Genomic DNA, 13,425 nt, shown 5'->3' with positions numbered 1-13,425 from the left:
TCACAATAAATCCGTACACATTATTGCTGAAGAAGTCAGTTAGCTGCAAAAGAACAAAAAGGTAGTTTCATTGTACAAGTAAAGCGTAGAATCAATATTTAATGAGATATGTTTACACACCAGAAACCTTTTTCACAATCGTTCCATTAGCCAAACCTAATAGTAGCCGCCAACATCAACGGGATTCTACAAAAGGAATTGCTTTGGGTGGCATTTAATTTCCATTTTACAACTTATTAAATATATTGAATTAATGGGTTTATAAATAAGTATACACGGCACTTTCACTTCTTTCGTTTTACTAATATACAAGTATTGTGAATAATTTCCCAATGTGTTGCACCATTATTAGATCATACAGTATAAATTATATCATTTTATATAACTACTTAGGTTAGCTTGCGATGGCTGGGGTGCTGTTCAAACCCGCCCACATAGGCCAGAGGATGTGATGCCATATGGATTGTGATGGTCCGCCCCAAACCACCTGGAACATTTGAGAAAATTGAAAATTGAGAACAACACAGAACACCTCTGTGCTTTCCTCCTCTCCTACGTCTCTGCAGCTTCTGCAGAAATCATTATGTGGGATGCCAATGCTGGCGGCGTGACGACCAATCGGACAGTGTCCAGTAAGTGCCCCCAGTATCACTGAGACTTCTGTTCTTTTTGCGTCTGGGGCGTCCATGCCAACTTTACTTTGGTGGATTGGTTGGTGTTATCCCATCCCATCGTTGCTGGGCTAACGCATTTGCATTGTTGCGTGTGTGTAGGCGGATGGCGACTAGCGGCATGCCAATGTCTTCCTCGTCAGGATGGATGGGTAGCTGCGTAGTTCCCTCCCTAGCCAGTTCGTCTGCAATGCAGTTTCCTTCTATATTCCGGTACCCCGGTACACATACGAGGTTAACTAATGTTAAATATTGTTAAATAATGCGAATGTTTTATTTTGTTGAATGAGAATATTGAATGAAAGAATACCTTTGTGGAAAAAACCATTAGCTAATTATCTTATCTTTTTCTCTAACTTCGAGCTTAGTAAAAATAAAAATTAGCCTACATTTAATTATTGGTATTATAAAAAAACAGCTTTATTAATTTTAATTGTTTTCAAAGAAGGTTTGAGGTGAGACATCTATGTTTATTGCCACTTTTCTCTTATGTGCAACATATACATGCTGCACAAAATAATAATTTCACTCTCAATATTATAATACCAATATACGAGTATACTTGTACTTCTAATTATGTTTTTACAGAATTTTTATTTAACACTGTTCGCAAATTTAATTATTTTGAATGTTGTTACTCGATTGTATGCCATTTAGCACGATTCAGAATAACACAACACAAATAAATAAAAACACACACAGCTCACAAACAGCTAGAAACCATTACAAAGTTATAAAGGATTATACGGAGAGGTAGCAACTATGGCCAACAACGGCTCATAACAAAGTACACTGTTAAAAATGTGGATGCCGATCGAGCAAGAGAAAGTACCGTTTACAATTATTCCAGCGATGATAGTGATTTTATACGCATTCGAATTGGAGTGAGACAATTAAATTTGTGTATTTATGATTATCATTTTAATTTTTTTTCCTTAAAAATTGAATAACCTATTCTTCTTGTCAGCAACATAAGTAGCTGTTTTACGAACATACATAATTGTTTTTAGTTCCTGAACTTGTTACACATTTAATTACATTACATACTTTTAAGCTTAGAGTGCATATCTTTTTTTCTTTAATAACTTTGACTGTGTAAATACACATTATATATGTGATTTAATAAAATAATCATGAATACTTGTTCTTAAAAATTCTTTGTTTTTCCACTAATTATAATAGGTTTGAGAGGTAAGGAACCAATCACCATTCTTTGCATACGATTAATGACTTTTTGTACACGTTTTTTTCTGAAACCAATCTACCGTGTAAAAACGGAATTAGATGCTATATATGAAGCTATAAACGCAGCTGTGAAAAATATCTGCAATGATTTTGTTAATTTATTTTTATTTACATGTGATCGATTACTTTGAATAGCTAAGGGTTGGAAAGGACATGGTCGCACAAATACAATTACGCATGTATGTAGGTGTGTGGGCAAGTCGTTATGAGATCTTTTCCTGCACGGCATTCGAGCAATACGTTCGTCACAGGTAGGCCGATTTACCTGCACGGAGAAACACAGTTGAGACTTGTTAACAGCAACAATTGGCATTTGAGTTCTCTCCCCTGTTGCCTGCCTTGTCTATTTGGTGAGACTCTTCTTCTGGAAAACCGTATAAATTGGCGAGCAAACTGAGCAGGGACATCATTCTATCTGCAGTTGTGAGTCCGTGCGGAACTGTGAAAAGCAAAGAATCTGAAAATGTTAGCCGAAAACGTTCTTCGTGAAAATACCAGCGGCCAGAGCGATTGCCCTACCAAAAAGAGCAAGGGCTCTCGAGTGGGTGCTGCAGTGAATATGAAGAAGCTGTTGAAGGCGGTCAAACAGATCTTTGTGTCCTCGGTGTCTGGACAAAAGCGAGGCGTCGACGACGTCATCACGCATACTTGCGCTACAGAAGAGGAGCATCAGAATTGGCTGAACGAACAACTGGAGGCTCAAAACACGATGTCCACCTAATGCATCGGCTATGAACCTCATTAATCTGTGATGTGACTCCGTTGCTGCAACTGCAACGCGACTCCAAGGTCGGTAAAGTGGCACTGGCTTTAAATTGCTGCTGTGATGGCGAGACCGCAAGACTGACAGCTTCTGTGCCTCGAAGCACCATAAAACATTAAGTCTGCAATGTAAAATATAAAACTACACATAAGGACATCAATAAGCTTTAAAATGTGTATACATACATAGATATTTAGTGTATAGTTTTAGATAATCATTGTCTTCCATTAGTGTTAGTTTTGTCTTCCAATTGTTTGTTTGTTTTAATAAAAATACCCTAAGAGGAGAAAGAATACTGAGTTCTAAAACTTGTATTGCAGGCCTTGGTAATGAGAACCGCTTTCCTTTTCTTTTGTTTCATAAACCATGCAATATGTCTTCCTTTATGTTATCGTTCAAAGCGTCTACTACATCATTTATGTAGAGTTTTAATAACATAAAGATTGCAACTAATTTAAATCATTTAATTAGTTTAAGAACAACGTGATTTCGTTTATAGACCCTTATAAGAATAACTATCTTCAAAGGTATAAAAAATGATAACGCATTACAAAATCTTTATAAGATATTTAGTAATGTATATAAAAACACTTTTTTCTAATAGGTATATAATATACCTTTTATAATAGGTAAAACTATTCGCTACATTTTAAATACAAGGATTATTTGAGGTTATATCAAAAGTTTAGAGTTAAAGGAAGTAGTGCCCGCTTAAGACTTCTTTACTTTTGACTTCTCAATTAAGCCATATGCGACATATGTGTATAAGCGTTATCCTCCAGTGCAGCCAATTTAGAGTTATTCAAATTCTACAAGCTATTCTACGGGTAATCAAATATAATATTTCGCAAAATACTGTTGTTTTTATTTCCGATATATGTATGTGTAGTGTAAATTTAAGCATCAAAAATGAAAAAAGTATAATTTGATAAACGCGCATCGAATAAAACACACGAATAAAACATATTGAATAAGGATTGGCATATTGTTTTTGAGTAACGCTGCCCGCTTGTGAAACTACATTTCAACGAAACTAAAAGAAAAAGCGATTGCAGAGTCGAATGCAGAGTCTTAAAAAAGCACTTTTGAATAATTTCCAACTTTTAAAAATGTTTAAAATTCTAATTGATTTTCAAAACAAAGCTCCTTACAAATAATAAATGGCATCAATATAATTAATTAATAATTAATTAGTGAATCAAGGATTGATCTTGCTAAGGGTTAGCAGAATATGAACACTAAATTTGTGCTTCTGGAACATCAAACTCGTGTATCCTCTTAACCCTTCGTATGTATATGATGCATATCTGCAATATACTGCTTAAACTCAATTATTTTACAGTAAGTATATGCGCGAAATTTGCAAGTTCCTATTTGATGTAGTTCTAGATTGATTCGTGGGATGCAAGCCAATTAGAGGATTTCTGTATTTCATTTTTATACCCTGTACCCAAAGGGTGAAAGGGTATACTAGTTTTGTGCGAATGTATGTAACAGGCAGAAGGAGGCGTGGCAGACCCCACAAAGTATATATATTCTTGACAGATGAGCCCGAGAAAGGACGAGTTTGTTCATTTTTCCCGATGCGCCCTCCCACTCCCCCCCTATTCAAGATTTTCTAGACCTCCCGTAATTCTTAGAATTTTAAACTAAAATTTGGTAGACACATCCAGTTAGTAATTATATATCCGTATACCAAGTTTCATTATTATTAATTAATTAATTTAATTAATTAATTAATTTAATTAAATTAATTTTTTTTTTGTGGGGTGGTACAGGGTATTTAAGAGTTGCGCCTGCTCGACTTTAGCATTCCTTTCTTGTTTGAATATATAAAGTACAACTAAAAATTCGATAAATATAGGGTCGCTTTAACAAAAGAATAATTTTTTTAAATTTTCATTTCCAGACATTTTTTGACCACAGAAACAACTTTAATTTCGCTTTTTTTTTATCTATGGATTAAACCGCATTGAAATAAAAAAAAGGACATATGAAGGGTATAGAGTATACAAATCCAGCAGCATACTTTAATGGGCAAAAAGGGTCATCGTACAATTAGTGAAGATTTTATTTAAAAGAATAGCATACTTTTCGGCATTGATCTTCATATCTCACCATAAGGTAAGTGTGAGTTTTGTCATGTCGAAAAGTATGCAACAGAAATTTTGTGTGATGGCGTATGCATGTACATATACATATGTATATCCATGAATGTACTAAACTAATTTCATGTATGTATGTATATTCATATACATACGCGCATAGTTTCAATGTCCGGGAATCAACCTAAAATTAGTTCAAAATGGCATTGTTACTATATAGTGTATACAAAATCAGCGACATCAGATGTGATATATATTTCGCTGTTCAAAGATAGTAAAGGAATTAAAATGAAATATGATTTTTTGCGAATATGTACATACTTTGTTCTCAAATGGCTATTTTTATAATGCCATTTGAACATTTTTAATTATACAAGATTTTATTATTATACACATATGTATGAGTGAGTTATATTTATATTATTTTTGTGGTCTTAGGCATTTTTCCAATACCATAAGACTTTAGTTGATACAATTGGAGCTCCACTTCTTCCTTAAACATTTCATTAAACAAAGGATAAATTGTATTTAACGAGTCATACTATACAAGTAATTGTAGATTGTTGCAGATTCTTATTGCGGATGCGAGAGCAGAGTTTGTACTTTTGGGCGCTGTGGTTGGTGGCGACGCGTAAAATTGCAAGTCCAAAGTCGGAGCAAATGTATTCATTATGGCACCAGTTGTCGGTTGTTTTTAGCTGTTTGTCATCAGCCTCGCCGCTTTCGCACCACGCGTTTTGGGACGCACGTGTTGTGCATTTCTGAGCATTTACGGCGCACACAGCATCAAAAAGTAATATCGAATCAACGAGATTGCCTCTGTGGGACCGACTTGTCGAAATTGAATTAATTTTTATTTGTCTCGCTACCTTTGTGTTTCTGCTGGCCAACACATGCTTCAAATTGGGTCATTTTACTTTTTTACTCTTTCTCCAAGGATTCGCCGTTGTCATCGTCGTCGCCGCCGTTTGCAGATAAATGCAGCAGAGTTCTCACATCGACTACTCAATGAACTTTCTGAAATAACTTACATGAAACTGCAGAGCTTAGAAGAATATAATATAATGGCTGTCAATCTAAAAAGCTACTGTGAAGATCGATTTGATATACACGTACGCGTACGCGTAAGACGAAAAAATTGAAATGTTAAAAGTTATTACTATTATCTTGAGTATACTTATATAGTGCCATGTTCAATTTATACAAACTAATTCGTTTTATTTTTCAAAACTCATATTATTTTTAGATTAAAGTCCAGCCCATATTGTGAAAGCAACTCTTTTGCATCCTATTTCATGAACAACTGCGATAAAACGATTTGTTTAACTTTCAATTATAAATAACAATATATCAACAACAAATGTATTTGAGTATATTAGTTGATTCACATAGTGCTTTCTATTAAAAAAACAACAAATTTTTCAGGTAAATTCGGAAGAGAAAACATTTTCATTATTCAAATGTCTTCTAGCTATGCAATAACGCATCCTGTTAAACCAGTTTTCCAAGACCTTAGTGGTTCTTTCTTCCAAATGGCTTGCTCGGTATTCGTCTAAAGGGCCTGAATTGTTAATGGATCGTTCGCATAACATCGGTCCCTCATGGCACCCTACAAAACAAAATCAAACCGCGTCCAATCGCAGCTCCGAGGTGGGGCGCAAAACATCGATTGAAGCGATCCTGCTGAAACCAAAGATCCATGCTAAATAACATATGAATAAAACGAGATACCAACCTATACGTAGAGAGTAACTTTTCTTACATACATGCATATGTAAGTAGTAATCATTAAATTGTTTTTTTTTTTTTTTTGCCCAACGATATCTTGTGATAGGTAGTTCTGTCCAATGCAATGTTTAAGCAAGATGGTAGCATAGGTGTTAACAAATTTACTATAACCTTTAAGGAATAGGGTAGAAAGCAATGATTTAACCTATATAGCGTACTTTGTATGCAAGAGGTGTGCTCGATAACAATAAAATTGCAATTAAACTTGCATTACAAAATTACAAATTTGGCGTTTTTTAATGTTTTTATTGAAGGTTGGCTGAGGTGCGCGCACGATATTTAAGGGAATAAGCCAACAAAATCTGTACACAGTAGTGTTTCCAATTTGGTTGAAGTCCATGGCTTTTCACTTTCGTTTTTACTGATTATTATACATACATAAATACATATAATATAATTTTCAACGTGAATTAGTAATGATTAAAAGGCTTTTGCACTGATTATTATACATAAATATAATATAATTTTCAACGTGAATTAGTAATGATTAAAAGGCTATTGCACTCATCGGCGCGAGTTTCTAATGTACGATATTTTTTGCAATCAAACAAAATACTCATGTCATAGCTGGACCACCTAGATTGGCGCTCCAAATAGAATTTCAGCTTCGATGTAATACAATATCTTTTTCTTTGACGTCCTACGATTGCTGAAGTTAAGCGTCCAATAAAATAAATAAAACGGAGGCTCAAAACGAAATCAGTTTACAATAACAACAGCCACCATTTACAAACAATGAAATGCCATGCAATAATTCCACATTCGATTGAATTTTAAGTACCCCAATCGCAGAGCGCAAGCTCGTACCTGCGCACAGTGGGATTAAGAGTGGGAAGAAATCGATACAATATCTAATATTGGACTACACACATCGTGCCACATCGCTTTGCTGAGGTTCTTAAGACGAATGAGTCATATTATCATTTGAGAGATGGAAACGTAATTTTATTAAAACTTACAGGAAAGACGTTATTTTTTTTTGTGCCACACTTATGGCCACTTGTGCCACTTAATTATGATGATTTGTCACTTAAATGGCTTTCTTCCACTCCATTTCCACGTGAATAATGTATTAGTTGGATTTCCAATAGTCGCTTCAAACCCCATAAACTTTAGAGACTGCTATTTGTAAGCGGTTTATTTGTAAGCTACAAGTATGTCAACAGCCCATATTTCTTGACAAAAATAAATAATTGAAAATTCGTATTCTGCCTCATTACTGAACTCAAATCTTTCCATGGATCTGAAAAGTGTTATTGAAAACGGGCAGATTTAATGAGCGCCTGGTGCATGAAGAAAAATTCTGGGTCCTGCTAGTACTCCCATAAGAACACTGAAATGAGAATAACATTAGTTCGTAGTAAACGCTTTGATTTCTTTTCTAAATGATATATTACCCATTTGGATAGAAAAGATGATTGTAATATGATTGACTCTAGGAACCTGAAAAGGCAAATTGAGTATTGGCATGCACGTACTATATAGTATATTAATGCGAGTTCTTCTAAAGTTAATGGAACAACATCCATTCATCCAATTACAATTTGCATTTTACAATGTTTTAAAATAAAAACAAGAGAGAACGCTACAGTCGAGCAAGCCCGACAGTAAAATAGCCTGTACTCTCCACCAAAAATGAAAATTAAAAAAAAAATATTTAAAAAATTAAATTATTAAAAAATATGAATGAATTAATTAAGTAATTAAAGTAAGTTAGAAGGCATGTTTTTGTTCAGTTTTAACAGCATACATTTACATCACTTGCCTGTGCGTGTTTATATGTGTGTATGTATAATAAATAAATAAATAAATAAATAAATAAATAAATAAATAAATAAATAAATAAATAAATAAATAAATAAATAAATAAATAAATAAATAAATAAAAATAAATAAAATGTATGCAGCACAAAGTTGAACCAAAGCAGCAACAACAACAACAGCTGCGGGCAGCGCTGCCGGCAGAGCTTTATTATGAGCAGCGATTTTATTTATGGCTATAACTTTCTTCACAAACTTGGCACCCGGACACATTAGTACTGGTTGGATGTACCTACCAAAATTAATTTCAAAATTCCAAGAATTACTGAATTTATAAAAAAAACAGGAATGGCGGGGGAGTGGGGGTATATCAGGTGTACCAGAATAAAAAAATAAACTTAACCTGCCTGACTTAGGGGAACCTCGATACCAAGTTTATTCCAACTCTTGTACTTCCTGAGATGCTTGCGCTCATACAGACAGACGGACAGACGGACGGACGAACAGACGGACATGGCTATATCGACTCGTCTTGTCATCCTGATCAAGAATATATATACTTTGTGGGGTCTGCCACGCCTCCTTCTGTGTGTTACATACATGCGCACAAAGCTAGTATAGCCTTTCACCCTTTGGGTACAGGCTATAATAATAATAGTAATTAAACGAGCTTTTGCTTTAAATTGCTGTGTTGGGGCATATATTTAATATTTGAATATGAATTTGATTTTTTATCTATAATGTGGCGTCCATTCCCACTGTGCTACGTACAATACGACACTGTGTGGCCATGTGCCTTGAGCTTCCTCACTGAAACTAGACTCCTACTCTGGCTGCTGCTGAACGGCTTGCGACGCGACGGCTCGCCTCTGCCACACATAACCTGAACCAAGGCGAAACAGTTACTGTGATATGAGTTTATAAGAAGGAATTGCCCCAAAAATGCTTAGCTGCTGTCTAGCAAGTTGACATACTCGAATGAAGGTACATATGGCTCTGTTGAATTTCATTTTATGTCAAAGGCATTGACAAGAAGGGATTTTCTATTATGCTTGGATGATGCTGAAACTTGGCCAGAGCATGAGCATAAATTCCAGTTTCAGTCGTTGGTGATAAATGCGAGCTTCTAGATATTCAAGGTACCCTTTTTCCTTACCTGCATTTTTCTCAAACAGTTCACTCTAGTATAGATTTGTCATAGGTATCTAAAATTTGCAGTTGTACATAATAGGGCTCTCTGGCTCCCATGATTTTGTATCGTCTAACTGGTTGAATATTACGAGTATAACTGCATCAATATACAGAAAATCTTGACAAAGTAAGACACTTCGATATATTTTTTATGTTGATATTTAATGCGTTAAGAGTGCAGAAAGGTGAACAAGAATTTAAAGAAAAACAAAAATCAGTATGAAACACCTGCCATACCCTTGCCATAGATGTATTTTAATTGTAATATCATTTGATTATAATTTGTTTATAGAAGTTACGCCTTTACTACCACTTTTCTATTCAACTCAGAAAGTAGACATGACTAGTGAGAGCCAAAATAATGTAGCTATGCCATTTCCCCTAAGAGGAAAAATGGGTGCAATCGTATTAATTGTGTTATATTATTTAAAACACACTTCCTGTTTTTGTATAAACCTTAATCAAACATATATGTATGTATCTATATAAGAATCTACTCAAAAAAATAAGTTAAATTTGCAATATATTTGTGTGATAATTTCAAAACTACCTTGACGATTACAAATATACATACAAGTATATAAATGTGATATCTGGCGTACCCGGATTTCATTGCTCTTGCGCTAGAAAGTGAGATTGCTATTTACGATCCATAACTTGAAACGAAACCACAACTATTTTATTTGAACGAATCCTTAAAACTGCCAAGGAATTACGAACTTTAGACAGCGGCGGACCACCCTTAAGGAATTATCCCAGAACAACATAACATGGGACACAGCTAGACAGGTGGCTAGAAATGGAGTTAGACGGACAGTTGTTGTAGAAGCCCTAAGCCTCCAAGTGGAGTCAAAAGGAAGAAATATAATATAAATACTAATATCTATACTAATATTATAAAGAGGAAAGATTTGATTGTTTGTTTGTTTGAATTGAAAAGGCTCCGGATCTACTGGACTGCTTTAATGGATTCTTTCACTGTTGGGAAGCTACACTATCGACGGTTAACATGGGCTCTATTATACATGTATTTGCAAAAAAGAATGGAATCCTTACTAAAACGCCAATAATAAAATATTCCTGAATTGCATGCTGTCGGTTCATAATCATCCTGGAAACATTGTCACTTTCAATATTAAGGCAATATCGATATCGATCGACACCGTGATTAATATTGAAGACATTTAAATTCACTAAACCCTTCTGGACTGCCGCCACATGAATTGACGGTAAAATTCGGAATTGCAATCATGGTTCTGAGAAATTAATGCCTTACAAGAATGTGCAATGGGACGAGGCTGCTTATTAAGGAATTGCAGGACAATTTAAGTGTAGCAACTATTATCAACGGCCCAGCAACTGGTCAACTAGCTCATATAACGAGGATACCGATGATCCCATTTGATCATTTATATGGCTTCAATTTCCGGTAGTCCCAAGGCCAAGCCTTCGAATTAGTAGTGATCGACATACGAAAGCAAAGTTTTACGGTATGTTGACCTATCACGGGTCGGAGCTCCTGAAAATCAATTTATTTTGCAACCACAAAATAAAACATCAAATATCTTTTACAGAGAACCTCTGACCTAATAAAGAATAACAAAAAAATCTAAAAACGAACAAAAAATCATTAAAATAATAATATCCAAATATCAAAATAATAATTATTAACTCATAGCATGTATGTGTGTTCAGTGTGTGTGTGTGTGTTATAAAAGGTATTATTTGTAAAATGTTTGTAAAAATACCCGTGCGAAGCAGGGGCAGGACGCTAGTATTATATATATAAATATAAAATACTCTACAGTAACAATGATCTATTATCGTTTTATCCTCCAGAGAGATAAAAGTATTAGAACAAAAGTGTAACACTCTCGAAAATAATAATTCCTTCCCAAGATCAAATTTAGACTTTCAAAAAAGCATGGCATCTTGACTATCTCTCACCACAGGTGCTGCTGCTGTCATATTACTGTATAGTAATGTGCACGTGTTTTATTGCAGATTTTTAAGCCTAATAATTAAAGACGAGAGAATTGATCATACATGACTAACAATTTATATTACTTACATACATATGTTAAGTGTTCTAACCTTTCAATGTGGTGTCACTTCAGGTACCCTTGTAAGAATATCGATATAATTTGTATATAATTCTTGGTTGAAAAGTCCTGTGTGCCCTTACACGGTAGCTAAATTAAGGTCATCATAAGGTCATATCATATTCAAATAGTTGATTTATAAGCTTCAGCTTAGCACATGTGTCATATATTGAGCAAAACAGCTTAAGGATAGACTTGTATTCAGCCATTAGAAATTAGAAGAATTAGGTGGGTGCTTAAGGCAATTGACAATTTTTAAAGTAAGTATAAGAAGTCGACTGAGGCTTTGGAGATGAACAGGCATAATTGATTATAAGAGGACAATCGATGGTACGATGGCAAGTAGTTCTGCAAAAACTTGTCACGTATATTTATTTGTACTTACTTGTAATTCAAAGACACAAGCAACGCCGTCGCTGTCGTCGTCTCTTTTTGATGTGGAAATCAGCCATGGTTACCGATTATTATCAACGACACCAATAAAATCATTGCGAAAGTATCGCCAACAAGCATCTACATCTGCAACAGCCACTTGTTGCCTCGGCCTCTCTTGTTGCCACTGCTGCTGTTGATGCTGCTGCTGCTGCTGTTGCAGTTGCAGTTGCGGCCGTGGCAACAGGCCTGACCTGGCGGCCACATTTCGTTAGCTACGTCTGGTGCATAAATGCATTCCAAGTACGCACGCGATCACAACTCGTCGGTCTCAGACACAGCCTCAGCCTCAGCCTCAGCCACAGCCACAACGCCACAATTTAGCCGCATTTATTTGTTTAATATATATTCGTATAAGTAACTAAAAGTATACGCCATGTGCTCCCCACTTACATATTTACACACTTATAGACACGGTTGTTAATGCTGTTATTGTTGTTGTTGTTGACGTCACTAATTGTCCATAGTAGTATATGTAGTTGGAGCAGCTCATTGAGCTCTGGTGTCTCACTTTGTCGCTGCTCTGTACTCTCAGGGGGCGTGTTTGCACAAAGTATTGTATATCTTTGCAGCCCGTCTGCAGCCTTCAATTCAATGAGATGAGCCAATCGGAAGACAGAGCTTTCATCATAATATATTTAATGCTTGTTTCACTCTTCACTATGGAGCAAGGCCATATCCATCGAATTCATGACCTTTTGACGACTGCAATTCTAAGAATTAATATGGCCGAGTATATAGAATGTAGTAGGCGAGAGTAATATTTGCATATAACTTATGCCAGTTAGGTTTACTTCTTCTCGATCCGTCTCAGAATCACAAAACCTGGTAATGCAATACACGGCCTGACTAACTATTATCAAATTGATTTATTTGTATTTGATTAGCTTAATTGGCTATAAAATAAATAAGTTAAAAGTAAAAAACAAACAGAAAGGTATAAAAACAACTTACGTGTATAAATTAGATTGAACTACCAACTAACTAATGATAACTTAGGTTAATTACAAAACGAACTTGAATTCAATTGACAGTCATGTGTAAAATTTGGCTAAAATTCATTTTACTTACATGCAATGATATTCACTTTCTTTACAGATCTATGTGTGTGCTTGTGGCTTACATACATACGCGTACATACTTGTATGTACATACATACTACATGTGGCTATGTAATTGAGCTAAAACAAAATACGAATTTGTACATTCACTGGCACCAATATCAAATCTCAGCTCCATTTGGCCGAAACCAAAGTGGGAAGCTGAATGACTTCAACACGATCTTGCCCCCGAAGGCAATCAATCACGGCAATATCCATAGAGCGTCTTAGCTAGGTTGTATAGCGGGTGGTCCCATCTCAGACCCA

The 13,425-nt window shown here is 35.2% G+C and overlaps 1 protein-coding gene across 1 annotated transcript; it reads left to right on the top strand.

The window, feature by feature from the left end:
- Positions 1 to 2,379: 2,379 nt before the first annotated feature.
- LOC115624923 lies at positions 2,380 to 2,637 on the top strand. Its single transcript, XM_030519774.1, has one exon. It carries the CDS (start codon positions 2,380 to 2,382, stop codon positions 2,635 to 2,637), a length of 258 nt encoding a protein of 85 aa, XP_030375634.1.
- The last annotated feature ends 10,788 nt before the right edge of the window (positions 2,638 to 13,425 follow it).

Source organism: Scaptodrosophila lebanonensis, unplaced genomic scaffold (genome assembly GCF_003285725.1).
Source record: "Scaptodrosophila lebanonensis strain 11010-0011.00,11010-0021.00 unplaced genomic scaffold, SlebRS2 tig00000061-arrow-pilon, whole genome shotgun sequence".
NCBI classification, from domain to species: domain Eukaryota; kingdom Metazoa; phylum Arthropoda; class Insecta; order Diptera; family Drosophilidae; genus Scaptodrosophila; species Scaptodrosophila lebanonensis.
The sequence above is the reverse complement of the archived record's forward strand: the minus strand, read 5'-3'. Positions and strand labels throughout refer to the sequence as shown.